This window comes from Ictidomys tridecemlineatus, chromosome 11 (assembly GCF_052094955.1).
Source record: "Ictidomys tridecemlineatus isolate mIctTri1 chromosome 11, mIctTri1.hap1, whole genome shotgun sequence".
Lineage (NCBI taxonomy): Eukaryota > Metazoa > Chordata > Mammalia > Rodentia > Sciuridae > Ictidomys > Ictidomys tridecemlineatus.
The window spans coordinates 28,928,747-28,949,188 of NC_135487.1; the positions used below are offsets into that span (position 1 = coordinate 28,928,747).

At 38.8% G+C, this 20,442-nt stretch overlaps 1 protein-coding gene across 3 annotated transcripts in view; it reads left to right on the forward strand.

Moving 5' to 3' along the window:
• Positions 1-4,178, forward strand: part of Smap2 (small ArfGAP2) — a 48,397-nt gene extending 44,219 nt beyond the window's left edge. For all 3 annotated transcript variants that reach the window (XM_005317867.4, XM_021735959.3, XM_021735958.3), the window contains exon 10: positions 2,818-4,178. In XM_005317867.4, coding sequence (XP_005317924.1) covers positions 2,818-2,943 — 126 coding nt within the window. In that variant the 3' untranslated portion in view covers positions 2,944-4,178. The remainder of the gene's footprint in view (positions 1-2,817) is intronic.
• Positions 4,179-20,442: the final 16,264 nt, after the last annotated feature.

The window sequence follows — 20,442 nt, forward strand, 5'->3', positions numbered from 1 at the left end:
GAATGAAAACTAAATATAGGAAGGGATTTGAAAAGAATCAGAGAAAGTATATTATAGAAAGTAGGCAACGATGGGCTGGGGTTGTGGCTCAGAGGAATAGCGCTCGCCTAGCATCCGTGAGGCACTGGGTTTGATCCTTAGCACCACATCAAAATAAAATAAAGGTCTTGTGTTCACCTACAACTAAAAAATAAATGTTAAAAAAAAAGTAGGCAAAGAAAGCCTAACACAAATACATTTGGAAGACACCTTATCAAGAGAATTAATTTATTTAAAACTATAATACAAGAAAACTTTCTAGAAATAGAGTTGTAAATAACATTAATAGGCTCACTGTGATTCTAGAAAAATTAACCCCAAATAATCTACTCTAAAACATCCCAGTAAACTTTTAGACTTTAAAGAACAAGAAAAAATATCAGGAATCTATCCTTTTTCATACTTCCCTCCCAACAAAACTTAATCACTTCCTGGAAACAAAACAAAACAACAACACAAACCACTCAGGTCGACATCAGATTTCTAAAGGCAACATGCAAAGGACCACAAAGGGAATCTCCAAGACACTCAAGTACATGTGAGATAGGTATTTTACAGACAGTTAAGCTATCTTCAGATGTGAAGCCTATAAAAAAATATGTATGCAAGAACTTAGGAAACGTGCTTACAAGCCTTTCTGAGGAATCTAACAGGTGAACTTCATCCACCTAGGAGACACATTTTGGCACAAGGACTGATGATAAGCATTGAATGTTTATTAAGAACCTAAGACTAAAACAAGGGTAGTAATAAGGATAGGAAAATTTGCTGTATTCTTTTTTTTTAAATTATTTTTTAGTTGTAGTTGGACAGAATATCTTTATTTTATTTGTTTATTTATTTTTAATGTGGTGCTGAGGATCAAACCCAGGGCCTCATTCATGTTGGGTGAGTGCTCCATCGCTGAACCCCAGCCCCAGCCCAAATTTGTTGTATTCTGACAAACATAATAATACAAGTAAAACAATAGAGGAGGGAGGAAAAAAAGGAAAGTAGAGTAAGTTAATTAATTGTTGCAAAATAAATAGATATAGCTGGGCATGGTAGCACATACCTGTAATCCCTGTGGCTCAGGAGGCTGAGGCAAGAGGATCACAAGTTCAAAGCCAGCCTCAACAAAAAGCAAGGAGCTAAGCAACTCAGTGAGACCAGATCTCTAAATAAAATACAAAATAGGTTGAGTACCCCTGAATTGAATCCCCGGTACCAAAAAAATAAAGATAAATAGGTGGTAGTCAAAGGATATAGTAAGCTATCAAGCTAAATCATAGAATCTTGAGTAAAAGAGAAGGAAATTAAGGACAACAGTATTAGTATACAGGTAATCACTACAAAAAAAATATGGAACATTTTTCTTTTATTTTGGGGGGTGCTGGAGATTAAACCCACAGCTTCCCACATGCTGGGCAAGCACTGTTCCACTGAGCCTTGTTAATTATAATTTTTAAAAAATGTCATAGCCAATATATCAAACAAAATTACCAATAATGGGACAAATAATTATCATGTGCTTCCTGATATCTTGTACTGAGGAAGACACAATATCACCTACATAGAATTCTTGCCAAAAAAATATGTAATCTGTACCCAATCTTGAGAAAACATGAGATCAATAAAAATTGAGATAGTCTACAACATAACTGACCTGAAATATCAATGTCAGGAAAAAAGAAAGAGTGGTAGAAGAACAGTTTTAGATTAAAGGAGACTAAAGAGGTGAAAATGAAATGCAGTATACATTAGAGTATTGGGTTAAATTAAAAAAATGTTAAATTTATTGAGTGTGTTAATCACATTACAGTTCTAGAAAGGCATTCATTCCTATGGGATGCCTCCTGATTTATTGAGGGGTAAAATGTCATGATGATATCTGCAACTTTTGATGCTCCTTGACATTGTTTATGTACATATATATTCATATGTCTCACACATACAGAGAGGGAGAGAAAAAATACAATAAAATGTTAACAATTGATGAATACATATGGGTTTCTTGTACTATTGTCTCACTTTTTTTTTTTAAGTTTGAAATTTTCTTTAAAAAGTTGGTAGAAGAAAATAGACATTCTCCTAAAGAAAAATAATTTATTTAGAAAATGAACTAGACTCAGGAAATTTAAGGCTTTTTCTTTGACAAACTATTTTATCTGTTTGTGGCCAGGGGCCAATCTTTCAAATCCAATTCATAATGAGGCCCCTGCCCCACTCAGGCCTCATTCCCATGACTCCTCTCAGCTCCTTCCCTTCTCCTACACTGAAGATGAAGGTCTCCACTCCTCTTCCTTTATTCATTTGGAACAGTAAAGTTTCTTTTTCCTTCTGCAAAGGAGCATGCTCAAATGCTGATCTGACAGTAATTGCTTTCTGCTGGAGAAGAGGCAGGAGGCTGAAAGGGGTGCTTTTCTTAGATCTCTTAGATTTGGCCTTGATCAGTTAACAGGCCCCTTTGGTTTTGAAAAGGAACTGGAAAGGGAGAAAAGAAGGGCTTCTTATGCTGTTTTTGTTTTGTTTTGTTTTGTTTTGTTTTTGCTGATGGACCCAGGATCCCTTTTTTCTGAGCGTTGGTCTCTGGCAACATCACCCTTCTGATAAGTCCTTTATATGCATGATGTGGTGTCCTTGAAGTGATCTGTTAAGGTTCAGGGCAGTTGTGTACAATAATAGTCTCCCTTTGTCTCGATCTCCCTCCCCACAGACAGAAGGACTCCTGCCCTGCCTTTTGCACTAACTGGCTGAATGCCCACAGCCTAGTCTGAAAGTCTCCTCTCTCCCTTCCAGATGACCCAGCAGATGGCTGGGATGAACTTCTATGGAGCCAACGGCATGATGAACTATGGCCAGTCAATGAGCGGTGGAAATGGACAGGCAGCAAATCAGACTCTGAGTCCTCAGATGTGGAAATAAAAGCAAAACACCTGTATGGCTGCCACTTTCCTTAGCCTTTGCTCTCCCCCTTCTTTCCTCACCTCTCCTCCCCACCATCCCTTTTTCCTACCTCTCTCTATTTGATTTAGAAATTGCTCAATAAGTCATTTGGGGTTTGGCATCCTGCCCAACCCAGCCACTTCCCAAACATGCAGACCTCTCTGTTGCTCTATGTTGTTCATGTCCCCTGGCCATCCTGACTTCCTCCCCAGCCACAGCCCCTATCCTTTCCTGGCACCAGCACCTTAGAAATCGTTGGCAGAAGGCACTTGAACCACAGGGAAAATGTGCACACTTTTCAGTACCTTCCCTCAAGGTTGAACCTCCTGTCAGACCCTTAGAAAGGTCTGTGGCATTGTGCATTAGGCAAAGGGGAGGGTGTAGAGATTCTTCTATATGTGTTAATAAGCTATTTCTAAGTGTTTAAAGTTTTGGTTTAAGAGAGGTATCATGTTCCCATGCTTTATGGGAATGAAAAAAGTCCTGCAATCAAATTACATACTCCTTGGGTCTTGGATCAGGATGACCCTAGCCCTGGGGTGAGGCAAGCCCCTTCCTGTGTGGATGAGCAAAAATATTACTCCACTTTGCCCTGAGTTGCTTTCTGGATCTGGGGCTTCAGGACTTGCTGCTTCAGTCAGCCTTTATTAGCACCAAAGACTTTATGAAGGTCCCATACAGATGCACATCCCTGCTGCCTCCTCCCTGCCATCAGAGGATCTGGCTCCATGGCTGGAGGACCAGCGGCAGTGTGGGGATGCAGAGCTTAATCTGTGCACTGCTTATGTGTGTGTACATGTGGATATCGCCTCCCACCCTCTCCCTATCTGCTCTGGGCATTTTTGTTTTTGTTTTTTAGTTTTAGGTTTATAACAGAGAGGAGTTAATTTATCAACAGTCTAAAACTGTTGCCAGTTTTTCTTATATTTAAAAAAAAATTACCATCTCATTGATAGCTCCCTATCTCCTTTCCCTTCTTCCATCTGCCAGTCACTCTTTCATACCCGCGTATCCAGGTATTTTATTTACCCACCTGTTTCCCAGTGTGCGAGGCAGAGAGCCTGGACAGCTTTCCTCTCAGCCATTGTTCACCCCACTTGAAAATTCAAGCAAGAAAACTTTGCTTAAAGGATTTCATGTGTGGGAACCACAATGCCTGTTTGCCTTTCTCCTGTGTATGTGTAAATTCCTTAATAAATATTGCAGGGAAGGACTGTTTGCTTGTTACTGTGTGTTACTCTTGGAGGTGGGTGAGGTCCACATAGGTTTTCTACTTTCCAGGAGCAGTTCCTTCCTTCACTTCTTGTATTTTAAAGAATTTCTGAGCAGTCAGAAAGGGGCCCTCTCTCCAGTGGGTGCAAAGAATTGTGAACAAGGGTCACAGAACATCAGAACTAGGAGCATGTTTCCCCCCACAGATAGAGAAGCTGAGTCCCAGGGAGAGGAAGTAGTTGGCCAGGGGTCTGCCAAAGAACCGCTAGAGAGCCTGCTGAAGAATTTGGATTTCCAGCCCCTTGTTCTTTCCCTATGCCTGGGTGATTAAATCACAAGATGGAATTCCTCCCTGCCAAGGAAGCAGTAGCCTTGCCTGGTAAACGCAATTCAGCTCTAAACTGTCAGAACAAGGAGGGGCTGGACTTCTGAACCAGTGGCAGGAATTAGAGACAAAACACTCATCCTGTGGTACACAACTGTAATCCAAGCAGCTCAGGAGGCTAAGGCAGGAAGATTGAGAGTTCAAAGCCAATCTCAGCAATTTAGTGAGGCCCTAAGCAACTTAGCAAGACCCTGTCTCAAAATAAAAACTAAAAAGGGCTGGGGATATGACTTAGTGTTTAAGCACCCCTGGGTTCAATCGTTAGTACCAAAACAACCCCCAAAACAAAAAACAACTCTCCCTGGAGTGGTATGAAATACAGCAAGCAAATGATCTGTGGACCATTTCCTCCTCTAATTGATTCTCTTTCTGTTCTCAATAGAAAGGATGAGCTCTCCCTTCCTCTCCTCCTTTTGTTTGAGTACAGTTTTATTTATTTATTTTTTGGTACTAGAGATTGAACCCAGGGGTGCTTAACCACTGAGCCACATCCCCTTCCCTTTTTGTTTTTTATTTTGAGGATCTTGCTAAGTTACTTAGGACCTCGTTAAGTTGCTGAGGCTAGACTCCTATTTACAATCCTCCTGGCTCAGCTTCCCAAGTCACTGGGATTACAGGCATGTGCCACTGTGTCCAGCTTGAGTACAGTTTTTGAGTGCTTACACATAGAAGCAGGAGTATAGAGCAGTGGCTGAGGAAGCTCAGGATCAGGCTGCCAGCATTCGGATCCCTCTTTCTTTGGGATCCACTATTAAACACCTGGGTCTCAGTGCTAAATGGAGCTAATTGTAATACATAAGAGAAAAAGAAGTAATCCCTGTGGTGCATTTAACACATTGTTGGGCCCTTAGTTAGTAAACACTCAGATATTAGCAAATACTTTGTGCCAGACTTACATTAGGCATTGATTGATTCAGCCAGTGATTAGTGTTTACAGTATGCAAAACACCATCTTGGGCTCTGGAGAGAAAGTAATAAATAATATCCCAACTGCATGGGCTAGTGTGTTAGGAAAGATGGACAATGAACAAGTAAATCAATTTTATTTCAGAAAATGTGTGCATGGGGACTATTTGGATGGGGTAGTCAGGAGAAAGTTACATTTGAACAGAGATCTGAATAAGCAGCCTGTGAGCTAGAAATCTAGAAGAGCAGGATAAATGTGAACGTGTCAGAAATTAGAAGCATAGGTTTGGGAGCCATCAGCGTATGGATGGCATGGAAAGCCAGGAGAGCAGATGCATTTGCCTCAAAAATGGCAAGAACAGAAAAGGACTGTCATAGGCCTATCAGCTTTTAGTATTTCAGAAGAGTAGTTAAGAAAAACAAACTGAATCTGGCATAGCCTCTACTCTTAAGAAGCCAATGGTCTCATGGAGCAACAAATTTATTTTTTTTTATTTTATTTTATTTATTTATTTATTTATTTATTTTTTTAAAGAGAGAGTGAGAGAGAGGGGGACAGAGAGAGAATTTTAACATTTATTTATTTAAGCTCTCGGCAGACACAACATCTTTGTTGGTATGTGGTGCTGAGGATCGAACCCGGGCCGCACGCATGCCAGGCAAGCGCGCTACCGCTTGAGCCACATCCCCAGCCCATTGAGCCACATCCCCAGCCCACAAATTTATAATTACTTACACAGTGGATTATGAGAGCTAAGGAGGAGCAGCAGTCAGGGAACCTTCCTAAGAACTGTGTCACTTGAGCTAAGTGAAAGTGTTTTTGTGGTGCTGGTAATCAAACCTGGGGCCTCCCCATCCCTTTTTATTTTATTTTGAGACAAGTTCTTGCTAAATTGCCGAGGCTGTCCTCAAACTTGATATCCTCCTGTCTCAGCCTCTGGAGTATCTGGGATTATAGGTATGCACCACCGTGCCCAACTCAACTTGAGTGTCAAAGGGAGAAAGAATGGTAAACCATTAAGGGTAAGAAGACTATTCCGAATAGTACTATGTGAACAAAGAAAGAACTCCAAGAACATAGACCATTTTGGGGAGTATAAGCAGTTTACTAATTTCTAAGGTTGATGTAAATCTGGGTGTAAAGTGGGACAGGAGGAGTTGGGCCAAATCATGGATTATTTCCTAAACCGTAAGAAGGAATTTTACCTGAAGTATGAACAGTGAGGTGACATTGTAGATTTGAGTTCTAAATAGCTCACTCTTGCACTGCTGTGATCAGTATGTTTGAGGAAAGTAGATCAGAGTCGGGGAACCAGAGATGGTAGTAGCTGAACAAGGGCCATGATCATGGGGGTAGGGGAGAATGAAGTGACTTATAGCGGCAATTCCTGACTGATTATGAGACACATGAGATTCTTCTAGGTGTGCCTTAGAAATGCTAAAACAAGCCTGGGTGAGAATATATAATATCACCTCTTGTATATCTAGAATATAATATCTACATAAAGAGGGCTCTGAAAAAGTCTTGTGATGAAGACAAAGTTTTCTGTGGTTTTCTAGCATTCACCAACATTCATTTTGTCATGAAATCCATTTTTCTGAATTATCTAAGAATAGAATGCTATTTGAGGAAAGCAACCAGAAAGATGCTCTAAGAGGTGGAGTTGGAAGGTCTCAGTAACCGGTAAGATATGAGGTAGAGGAAAAAGAAGAATCAAAGAAATCTGAGTAAAAGAATTTATAGGAGAAGTGGGTGGTAAGAGGTTTGGTTTTCGGCATGCTGAATTTGGGTTAAAGAACTGGATTTAGAATCTGAGCTTCAAGGAAGCGGTTTGGCCAGAGGAATTAATTTGGGAGTTAACCCCATCCAGGTGGTAACTGATGCTATGGGATGGGATCAGAGAATGGATTTGTGAAATAAGAGCAGTGGGCTGGGGACAGAATCTTGGGGATAATTTATTTTTAGTAAAAGTTAAGGAGGAAAGGCTCAAAAAGGAGAGCAGATAGAATGGGGATGAGGAGAAACAATCAGTCATGGAAATGCCAAAGAACCCTACTACAATATCTAGAAGGAGAGATGACCACAAGTGTCAAATCAGCAAGGGCATCCCATGAAAAAGGATTATTAAAAGAACTATTCAGCATCTGAAAACTTCTGCAAAAGTAATTTCAATGAAGTTGTAGGGCCAGAAGCCAGTTTATGGTTGCCTGAAGACTGATTTGAAGTAATTGGAAAAGTAGAGGAAAAGGGCCTATTAAATAAAATGGTAAGATTTTTAAGAGTTGCTCATAAGAATAGAAACAGAGTGTGCAAATTCCAAACCAATAAAGAGGAAAACACTGGAATAACAAAATTCAAAGAATATCTACCGTCTGCCTTCCTCCAAGAAAAAGATGAGGTAAGAACAAAAAATTTTTAAAAGCACTAAAAAATGGAACAATTAGAATTAAAAGCAGTGTTGTTTGAAACAAATTAAATGCATAGCTTAAAAATATCAATGGAATAAATACAGTTAAAGTATCAAGATTGTCAGATGGACCTTTAAAATCCACTCCTGGGTCAAGGATGGTGTAGTTCAATGGTAAAATCCACTCCTGCCATCTCAGACCTTCCTTCTAAGATCACCTCTTCACCTGAAGTTCCGTCTACCCTTTGAAAGTTGCTTTAGTAAGTTGCTTAGTTTCTTGCCTGAAACATAAGCACAGGAAAATGTTTAAATGAATGAGATGAGCAAAATCAGGCAAACATTAATCTAAAGTAAACAGGGATCATTCATATCTAAATCACCATTTATAAATGCAAATAAACTTTAAGACAAAGTTTTATTAGAAACAGGATCAATAATTAAAAGAAAATAGAGGAATTCTGAACAAATAAGCATTTTTAAAGTCTCAAAATAAATAAAGCAAAAATTTGTAGAACTTCAGGGATACATGAAGGCTGAATACAAAATGTCCAGAAGGCTCTTTTGGTGAAAACTGATAAGCTGATTCTAAAATCTACGTGGAGGGCTGGGGTTGTGGCTCAGATGTAGAGCACTCGTCTAGCATGGTGAGGCACTGGGTTTGATCCTCAGCACCACATAAAGTAAATAAAGACAATGTTTCCACCTATAAGTAAAAAATAAATACTTTTGAAAAATAAAATATATGTGGAAAAGCAAGGAATCTAGAACAGTCATGACAATCTTGGAAAAACAAGCCAGGCGTGGTGGCACAGATCTGTAATCCCAGCCACTTGGGAGGCTGAGGCAAGAGAATCACAAGATCAAGGCCAGCCTGGGTGACTTAGTGAGATCCTGTCTCAAAATAAAAAATAAAAAGGGCTGGAGATGTGGCTCAGTGGTTAAGCACCTCTGGGTTCAAACCCTGGTACCAAAAGAAAGAAAGAAAAGAAAAAGAAATCCGAAAGGAATTCAGGGGACAAATTACCAAATATATCATCCTTTTTCCAGTTTATCCCTGGCAAGATTCTGAAGACATTTCTTTGTCACAAAAATACTATACAACATAATTTAGTAGGTGTTTTCTGTAGGTTAGGAATGCTGAAGTTTACTTCTTATTTTCAGTGGAATTGTGATGTTTCCAATAATAGCTTTTAACAATGATCCACCTTCAATTTATGGTATTCGGAATGGATATTGAGATCTTTGGAGGTAGGTAATTGGGGATAGAGTTCCAGGTAAATGGATATCACCAAAGACCTACCTGATCTATGTAACTAAAATTTCTCAGATTTGCAGACAGATGTTATCAAGGTAGGAATACAGCCTTGCAGTCTATTGCTGCGTCAGAGCTAGTTGATGGATTCAGAGCCTACTGGATAAAGGTGGCCAGGTATCCTGACGGGGGCTTACTCCTAGTCTTCTCCAGAGGGACCCATTACCATTTTATCTAGATAACTGCAGGGTAAACTACACAAACATTTGGGAAATAAATGGACACAAGCTGTTAGCTCTTACCAGTTCGTGGATACCTATAATGTCATTGTCCATTTATCAAATGGGATCATATGGGGCCAGGTAATGATGGAGTTTTGGCCTAAATCAGGCTCAACATTGGATGAGTTGAACTTTTAACCTCTCTGTCAGTACTTCTCCACATTCCTGAGTGTCTAGTTGGAAATTATACCCTTAGTAAGTGATAGAATCCCACACTGGTTTGCTCACCTATGAAGTAAGGACTGTGAAGAAAGAAATAGAGAAGCAGAAGTTCCTGGAGCTCTTCCTCAACAGAAAAAAAAGCTCATTATAGCACTCCACCTCTGGGAGAGTTGCAGAGATTGAAAGACATATGTGCAGATGCAGTAGTGATGATTGCTATCACATGTCCATTTAATTTGTTGGGCTAGCTGTTGCTGAAGATGGGAGGGTTTGGGAGAACGACAGACCATTAGCTTTATCAGGTGGGGATATCCATTGCAGTTTCTGTACCAGAAATCATTTCCTTTTGAATTGAATCAGGATAGTGGCTGACATCTGATATGTATCTACTATATATCTATATATCTACTAACATGACAGTTTGGGAGGGGAGCAAAAAATATCAGAGACAGTTATCTCCTACATGGTTGGAGAGCAGTATGAGTTTACCATTCCATTTGGGGAGTATGTAACTCTTAAATCTATGCCACCATTTGTCTATGGGGGCTTTGACTACCACTATGAGATATTGTATTTTCCAAAGATGACACCAACATATATCCCATTCCTCACGCTTGTCTTAATGATGTGACATTGCTATTCTTCCTTTGGAATCTGGGATCTATTTTCTCTCCTTTTGAACATGAGTGGACTTTTAGTACTACCTTGACAGCTGCTATGACCTGACCCTAAGGCAAGGATATAAAAAGGCAATATGGCTTCTTCCTGCCTCTCTCTTGGATTTCTTGAACTTTCAGTCAATTCCTCACATTTTGAGGAAGCCCAGGCCACACAGAAGGGTCATTTTGTGTATTCTGGCTAATAGACCCAGCAAAGCCCTGTACGTGGTAGTGAATATGACTTCAGATGATTGCAGCTCTTTGCCTTCAAGCCTTCCAGGTAGGCCCCCAACATCATGGAGCAAGGACGTATGGTCTGCACTGTGCCCTGCCAAATTTCTGACTCATGGAAACTGACAGAGAATAAATGATCAATGAAACCAGAATTAGGTAGGCGGTCGGTATAGATAAGTGAATCGAGTCAGGTCAGATCAAGGAGGCCCATTTGAGTGAGTCTGGGAAGATGGGAAGTTGGAGACTTCCCTGCCCCCCACTCTCAGGAATTGAAATATCATCATAGCCCTTCTTCCTCCCTATCAATTAACCTGCCCCTGCTCCAATCTATTGCTAAGGTAACCTGTCCCAGGAATTGCCCTTTCCTACATTGAATTGTAAAAGTTGTTAATAAATATGTCCTGGGCTGCTTCATCCTGTCCTTCCCCCTTCAGCCCACCTGTTTCCTACCATTTGGTTATCCCACTGAGCAGTTCCTGAGCCTAGTCACGTATGCAGGAAGGAGAGAGATGAGGGGAAGAGAGCAGGAGAACAAAGGACGCCTAAGACATATAAAAAGGCTTTTTGGGATACCTTGCTTATTGGGATACCAGGATCAGCTATGGCTTCCTTCTCCCTCCTGGGAGAAGTCTATGTTGCCCCTTTTTAAATAAACCCTGCTTTATATGCTTGCCTCTGCGTGCTTCTCTAATGTTATACTTCGAAAAGTGGGGAAGCAGGACTCATCACCGGTAATTGGCGGTATCCTTACTGTTGTTTTAATCAGGAAGTAATGGACATTACTATTATGTAATCTCTAAGGACTATAGTCATTATAAGGACTACAAGCTCATTATATGAATTATTGGAGGTACGTTGGGATAACCTTAAAGTTAGGAACAAATTGCTGAAATTTTTAACCTATTAAAAAAGAAGTACAGTACTTATTCTCTATGGATTTGTGATGCCCATGGATCATATTTCGATGTGTTGTCTAAATCAATTTTAGGGATTGAAGGAAAAATGAGGAACAAGAGACGGGTAATCGAGAAATAAAAGACAGAGACCAGGCAGAGTACACATGAAAGTTTATTTGTCAGAGCTGACGAATAAGGCCATCTCTATAGTGGAGCGAGGCAAAACAGGCTTGGGTTCTGGGACCTTTATAGGGCAGGCTCAGGGATCAGAGCCGGGCAGGTTCTAATATAGGCCATTAGGGGTTGGGTTGGTGTAAGGATGTGGTGAGCCTTTCTCAGAAACACCCTTTGGAGGGAAAGCTAAACTTTTCCCTTAAAATGGCGGCTGTCACTTAAAATGGCCATCCAAATGCCAAGCAAGGACCTTATAGGGATAATCTGAAAATCCACCTGCTTCAAGTGTAGCTCAGAATGAGGGAAGAGTCTTCCTCTTCAGGCTACAGGCAGCTCTGCCTTCAACCTATGAATCAATAGATCAATAGCAGATTTAGACACTGTATGGAGAATCTTTCGAGATAAAAGGCAAGAAACACAAAAGAGGCAACTGATTTTTTAAAAAAATATGTTTTTACTTTTCTTTTTTCTTGTTTACTTATTTTTATGTGGTGCTGAGGATCATACCCAGTGCCTCACATATGTGAGGCAAGCACTCTGCCACTGAACTACAAAAATTGAAGTGTTGCCTTTGGCAAATAATTACTTCCCTACTTGATTCCCAGATCATGAGAACATTGTTGAACAGATAATGAGAACATTGTTGTCCTAGAATCAGAGCTTCCCACAATGAATTGGGTAGTGACTTGTCTGGTCCATGTCCTTGAAGGGGGATCTCCAATAGAAGTGCTATAGTTTGGATCTTAAGTGCTTCCAGAGTCTATATGTTAACAGATTTGTCCTTGGAGTGACACTATTGGTGGGCATGCCCTCAAAGGGGATTAGGAGACCCTAGCCCCTTCCTTCCAACTAATTGTGGACTGGAACCTCCAAAACTATGTGTCAAAATAAAACTTTTCTCTTTATAAGTTGATCGTCTCAAGTATTTGTTATAGTGATAGAAAGCTGACTAATGCAGTTTAAGATCTTTTCTCTAGGGCCAACTGGAGTCACTGGAAAAGTTTCTTCAGATTTATTGTCCAGAGAGTATAGACTTGGATAGGAGCTTTCTGGGAAGGAAGTTTGGAGACTCCATGGGAAGTGGTGAATGAATCATTGCTTTGAACTGCCGAAGCACGGGTGACACCTCTCTTGGGAATTTCCTGGTGGAAAGCTGCCAGTTGAAAACTGCCCAGTGGATGGTGACACCTTGCTCAAGGGGGTATCTGTGCTAGCTGCAGAATTTATTAGTTTATAGTCGAGTTCAAATACCAGCTGCCCAAACTAGCGAGTTATGGGTGCAAGCTGATAAGCTCTAATGGGGCTGTTTTACCCACAACTTTGGTTTCATTTATCTTAAGGAAGCTTTCTCACAATAAAACCTTTTGATATTTAAACCTATATAATAGACATGCTGAGCCCCCGAAGGGTCAGTCTTCCTCCACCAGAGGCAGGCTGAACCACCGTGTCCCACTTTTTCTTTTTGTGTCTGTTTTTTCCAGTCCCCTTAGAAGCTGAGTAAATGTCATGCCAGTTTCGACAAGACTCATGTTGAGTGTGTAAATTTTCATTTATCCCTCCCCCAATGTCATCTTCTATATTCAGTACAGTACCTTGTCCTCAACTGTGCCTGGTGTCCTTCAAGTTCCAAGACCTTGTTGAGACAGCTCTTCCAGCCTATTGCAAAGGTCAATGTCACTTGACTGTTGAGTGTTATAGAGATGCTGGGAAACTAACTGCTGCTTTAATAGATTTGCCCCCCAAATTCTATTTTTCTTTTTAATATTTATTTTTTAGTTGTAGTTGGACATAATACCTTTGTTTTATTTATTTATTTTTACGTGGTGCTGAGGATCGAACCCAGGGCATCACAGGTGCTACCCAAGCATTCTACTGCTGAGCCACAACCCCAGTCCCCCCAAATTCTATTTTTAGCATCACTTTCCCTACCATTTTCAATGGTACCCAGGCAGCTAATCTCTTTGTTTTTCTGAATTTTTTAAAGCTTTTTATTTATTTATTTTATATTTTTTTAGTCATACATGACAGCAGATTGCATTTTGATATATAATACATTCATGGAATGTACATACATCAATCATATTGTCTATTCTATTCTGCTGCCCTTCCTATCCCTCCTACTCCTCCCCTCCTCTCCCATCCTTTCTCTCTATCCAATCTAATGTCACACTTTTTTTCTTTTTCTCATCACAACATCATATATGTATTCTGTATAGCAATGAGGTTCTCCTTCCATCTTTCGTGCAACTCCCCTTCTCCCTCTTTTTCCCTCCCACCTCTCTTCCTTATTTAGTGGTAGTCTTCTTCTCATGCTCTCCTTCCCTATCCCATTTTGAGTCACTCCCCTTAGATCAGAGAAGACAATCGGCATTTGTTTTTTAGGGATTGGCTAACTTCACTTAGCATAATCTGCTCTAATGCCATCCATTTGCCTGCAAATGCCATGATCTTGTTATTTTTTAGTGCTGAGTAATATTCCATTGTGTATAAATGCCACATTTTTTAATCCATTCATCTACTGAAGGGCATCTAGGTTGGTTCCACATTCTAGCTATTGTGAATTGTGCTGCTATAAACATTGACGTGGCTGTGTCCCTGTAGTATGCTCTTTTTAGGTCTTTTGGGTATAGTCTGAGAAGGAAAATATCTGGGTCAAATGGTGGTTCCATTCCCAGCTTTCCAAGGAATCTCCATATTGCTTTCCAAATTGGCTGCACCAATTTGCAGTCCCACCAGCAATGTATGAGTGTACCTTTTTCCCCACATCCTCGCCAGCACTTATTGTTGTTTGACTTCATAATGGCTGCCATTCTTATTGGAGTGAGATGGTATCTTAGAGTAGTTTTAATTTGCATTTCTCTGATTGCTAGAGATGGTAAGCATTTTTTCATGTATTTGTTGATTGATTGTATATCCTCTTCTGAGAAGTTTCTGTTAAGTCCTTGGCCCATTTGTTGATTGGGTTATTTGCTTTTTTGATGTTTAACTTTTTGAGTTCTTTGTATACTCTAGAGATTAGAGCTCTATCTGATGTTTGAGGGGTAAAACTTTGTTCCCAGGATGTAGGCTCCCTATTCATTTCACATATTATTTCTCTTGCTGAGAAAAACCTTTTTAGTTTGAATTCGTCCCATTTGTTGATTCTTGGTTTTAACTCTTGTGCTATAGGTGTCTTATTAAGAAATTTGGGGCCTTCCCCCATGTGATGAAGATTAGGGCCAACTTTATCTTCTATTAGATGCAGAGTCTCTGGTCTGATTCCTAGCTCCTTGATCCATTTTGAGTTGACTTTTGTGCATGGTGAGAGAAAGGGATTCAATTTCATTTTATTGCACATGGATTTCCAGTTCTCCCAGCAGCATTTGTTGAAGATGCTATCTTTTCTCCATTGCATGATTTTAACACCTTTGTCTAATATAAGGTAGTTTTAATTTTGTGGATTTGTCTCTGTGTCCTCTATTCTGTACCATTGGTCTGCCAGCCTGTTTTGGTGCCAGTACCATGCTGTTTTTGTTACTATTGCTCTATAGTATAGTTTAAAATCTGGAATCACAATACCACCAATTTCACTCTTCCTGCTTAGAATTACTTTAGCTATTCTGGGTCTCTTATTTTTCCAGATGAATTTCATGATTGCTTTTTTTATTTTTGCAAGGAATGTCATTGGGATTTTGATGGGAATTGCATTAAATCTGTAAAGTGCTTTTGGTAATATGGCCATCTTAATAATATTAATTCTACCAATCCATGAGCAAGGTAAATCCTTCCATCTTCTAAGATCTTCTTCTATTTCTTTCTTCAGGGTTCTCTAGTTTTCATTGTATAGATCTTTCACCTCTTTTGTTAAGTTGATTCCCAGGTATTTTATTTTTTTTGAGGATATTGTGAATGGAGTAGTTGTCCTCATTTCCATTTCAGAGAATTTGTCACTGATATACAGGAATGCCTTTGATTTATTGGTATTGAGTTTATATCCTGTCACTTTGCTGAATTCATTTACTAGTTCTAGAAGTTTCTTGGTTGAACTTTTTGGGTCTGCTAGGTATAGGATCATGTCATCGGCAAATAGTGCTATTTTAAGTTCTTCTTTTCCTGCATTTATGCCTTTAATTTCTTTCGTCTAATTGCTCTGGCTAGTGTTTCAAGAACTATGTTGAATAGAAGTGGTGAGAGAGAGCATCCCTGTCTTGTTCCAGATTTTAAAGGGAATACCTTCAATTTTTCTCCATTTAGAATGATGCTGGCCTGAGGCTTAGTGTATATAGCTTTTACCATGTTGAGGTAATTTCCTGTTATCCCTAATTTTTCTAGAGTTTGAACATAAAGGGATGCTATATTTTGTCAGATGCTTTTTAAGCATCTATCAAGATGATCATATGGTTCTTATCTTTAAGTCTATTGATGTGGTTAATTACATTTATTGATTTCCATATATTGAACCAGCCTTGCATCCCAGGGATGAATCCCACTTGGTCATGGTGCACGATCTTTTTGATATGTTTTTGTATCTAATTTGCCAGAATTTTATTGAGGATTTTTGCATCTATATTCATTAGGGATATTGGTGTGTAGTTTTCTTTCTTTGAAGTGTCTTTATCTGGTTTTGGAATCAGGGAGATGTTGGCCTCATAGAATGAATTTAGAAGTACTCCCTCTTTTTCTATCTCCTGAAATAGACTGAAGAGTATTAGTATTAGTTCTTCTTTAAAGTTCTTGTAAAACTCTGCTGTATATCTGTCCGGTCCTGGGCTTTTCTTGGTTGGTAGTCTTTTGATGGCTTCTTCTATTTCCTATTTGGTCTGTTTAGGTTGTTTATATCATCTTGACTCAATCTGGGTAGCTCGAATGCCTTAAGGAATTTATCGATGCCTTCACTATCCTCTATTTTATTAGAGTATAGGATTTCAAAATAATTTCTAATTATCTTCTGTATTTCTGAAGTATCTGTTGTGATGTTGCCTTTTTCAACCTGTAAGTAGTAATTTGGGTTCTCTCTCTTCTTCTCTTTGTTAGCGTGGCTAGTGGTCTATCAATCTTACATATTTTTTCAAAGAACCAACTTTTAGTTTTGTCAATTTTTTTGATTGTTTCTTTTGTTTCAATTTCATTGATTTCAGCTCTGATTTTAATTATTTCTTGCCTTCTACTGTATTTGCTGCTGATTTGTTCTTCTTTTTCTAAGGCTTCGAGGTGTAGTGTGAAGTCATTTATTTGTTGGCTTTTCCTTCTTTTAAGAAATGAACTCCATGAAATGAATTTTCCTCTTAGTACTGCTTTCATAGTGTCCCAGAGATTTCGATATGTTGTGTCTGAGTTTTCATTTACCTCTAAGAATTTTTTAATTTCCTCTTTGATGTCTTCTGTAACCCTTTGTTCTCTCAGTAGCATATTGTTTATTCTCCATGTGATGTAGGATTTTTTCTTTCTTATGTTATTATTGATTTCCAATTTCATTCCATTATGATCAGATAAAATGCATGGTAGTATCTCAACTCCTTTGTAATTGCTAAGATTTGTCCTGTGACATAATATATGGTCTATTTTTGAGAAGGATCCATATGCTGCTGAGAAGAAAGTGTATCCGCTTGATATTGGATGGTATATTCTGTATATATCAATTAAGTCTAAGTTATTAATTGTAGTACTGAGCTCTATGGTTTCTTTATTTAACTTTTGTTTGGAAGATCTGTCCAGTGATGACAGAGTTGTGTTAAAATCTCCCATGATTATTGAGTTGTGGTCTATTTGACTCTTGAACTTGAGAAGAGTTTGATGAACGTAGCTGCACCATTGTTTGGGGCATATATATTAATGATCGTTAAGTCTTATTGGTGTATGGTTCCCTTGAGAAGTATGTAGTGTCCTTGTTTATCCCTTATGATTAACTTTGGCTTGAAGTCTATTTTATTTGATACAAGTATGAATACCCCTGCTTGCTTCCGAGGTCCATATGAGTGGTATGATTTTTCTCAACCTTTCACCTTCAGTCTGTGTATGTCTTTTCCTATCAGATAAGTCTCCTGTGGGCAGCATATTGTTGGATCTTTTTTTAAAATTCATTCTACTAGCCTATGTCTTTTGATTGGTGTATTTAAGCCATTAACATTTAGGGTTACTATTGAGATATGGTTTGTACTTCCAGCTATATTTGGTTATTTATTTTATTTAACATGATTTGTTTTTCCTCTTTGATTAGTTTTTCCTTTACTGTACTACCTCCTGCTGTTGGTTTTCATTGTTATTTTTCATTTCCTCTTCCTGTAATGTTTTGCCAAGGATGTTTTGAAGAGCTGGTTTTCTACCTGCAAATTCTTTTAACTTTTGTTTATCATGGAAGACTTTTATTTCATCTTCAATCCTGAAGCTTAATTTCACTGGATACATGATTCTTGGTTGGAACCCTTTTTCTTTCAGTGTTTGAAATATGTTGTTCCAGGATCTTCTAGCTTTCAGAGTCTGTGTTGAAAGATCAGCCGTTATCCTGATTGGTTTACCCCTAAATGTAATCTGCTTCCTCTCTCTTATGGCTTTTAAGATTCTCTCCTTATTCTGTACGTTGGGCATCTTCATTATTATGTGTCTTGTTGTGGATCTCTTATGATTTTGTACATTCGGCGTCCTGTAGGCTTCTAGTATTTGGATTTCTTTTTCATTCTTTAAATCTGGGAAATTTTCTAGTATTATTTCATTGAACAGATTGCTCATTCCTTTGGTTTGGACTTCTATACCCTCTTGTATCCCAATAACTCTTAAGTTTGGTCTCTTTATGTTATCCCATAATTCTTGGATGTTCTGCTCATGATTTCTTAACATTCTCGCTGAGCTGTCTATGTTCTTTTCAAGTTGAAAAACTTTGTCTTCGTTGTCTGATGTTCTATCTTCTAAGTGTTCTACTCTGCTGGTAATACTCTCATTTGAGTTTTTAATTTGGTTTATTGTTTCCTGCATTTCCAGGATTTCTGTTTTTTATATATATATATGTTTATATATCCTCTATCTCCCTGTAGAGTTCATCTTTTGCTTCTTGGATTTGTTTACGTAATTCATTGTCGAAGTGATCTTTTATTGTCTGAATTTGCTGTCTAATGTCTTCCTTGAGACTCTAGATCATCTGAAGCATGTATATCCTGAACTCTTTATCTGACATTCCATCAGCTGCAGATATTACCTTTTCTAATGTTGAATTGACCTGCATTGTTTATGGTCTTTTCTTTCCTTGTCTTTTCATACTGCTCATGTTTCTTTATAACTTTGTGAAACTGATGTGTTAATGGTTTTCCCCTTATATATTTATATTGTACTTGTATAGCTCCAAAATCCCTCTTTTTGCGGAGAAAGACAATGTTAACAGTTCCCAATATCAACAGTACATCATCTAAGCACAAGTTTTTATTATTAATACATTTATAGTTAGAATCTAAGTCTATAAATATTGGTTTCAATTATTATTTAAAAATATAGTCATTAGTTTTATAAAAGGCATACCATATCTGGTGGCATATAGAAAACTGAATTTTAGATAAAGGATGTTATACTTAGTGGGAAAGGAGTGAGGGTATGAGGTTAAATTAACTTAGCAACTTTGGAGAACTCTAACCAGTAGACTGGTAATTTATGGAAGAATGTATAGATTCAACCTCCTATCTGTATTTAGATAGTTACCCTATGTATAGATAGTAAAAGTTGGGGGGTTGAAAGTAGGATAGAGGGAATAAGAATGAAGAAAAGAAAAAAATAACAAGGAAGAAAAGAGAAAAATGAGAGAAGGAGAAAGAAAGTAAGAAAGAAAGAAGGGAAAAAAATGGGGGGAAGGTGGGACATATGCAATTCCTCTATATTATATTATTTTGGTGATTCGATTGTTCATGCCCAGTTCTTGGTTTCACATATGTTGAGGTTGTGAAAGAGAGAGAAGAAAAGAGAGAAAGAAAAAAAAAGTCTCTCAGAACTCTGTTTCCCTTTCTTCCAGGAGGTGGCATTGTCTATTCCTAGCTTGAGCCTCTGTATTCAGGGTGGTGGGTATAGCCAGTGTGAAAGGACATGAGCTTCCACCTGTATCCTCCCTACTCTAGTCTCTCAGGTGGAAACAACAGTTGTTGTTTTGTGTTGATAGCTACACCCCCCAAAATCTTGTGGGAAATATTTTGAGTTATCACAGCTAAGGGTGGGGGAGTTGGAAACCAGGTACCTGGATTAGCCACAGAACCATGCTGGTAGCCACGCCCCCTTTGATGGGTTTTAAGGGTTGATGGGCTTCCTCCAGACTAGTGGGCAGGGCTGGGCCGGGCTTTCTCCGTGGGTCTGGTCTGGCTTGGCATAGGGGTTCCTCCTCTGGTCTGTTTTTCTGGATTATGCAAGGGAAGTTGGGTTGTTTCTTGGCCATTTCTAAGGTTCCTCTGTGATTCAGTCTTTTCAGGACTCATAAGTCTGTCACCAACCTATTCACTGGTTCTCTAGTTTCTAAAAATATGTTGTCACTTTTCTTCTGTTTCATTCAAATTATCCCTGTGGGCTTATGCTTGTGTATAAAGACCCTGGATGATTGTTCTAGAGAGCTCAAGAGAAGAGAGATGACCTTCAGTCCACCCTTGTATCTTAGTGAAGGTTGTTCCCTGGAAGAGAAAGAAGAAGTCCAGCAAAATTCTGGATTTTTCAAGTGATGGGAAGATGATCTGGAAGCCAAAAGAATTCACTAGAAGCAGAAGCTCAGAACCAGGGGTGACTATGACTCTGAAAGACAGTCTTAGCCATTTTGTATGTATCCTTTTGACTATTTAATCGAAGTGTGTCCTACATATGGGAAAGTACATAGATTGTAAATGTCTGTCTTGATGAATTGTCTATGTACTTATTTTTAAATTTATATTAGAAAAAATATAACAGGTACATTAAATATGACATTTGAAGGA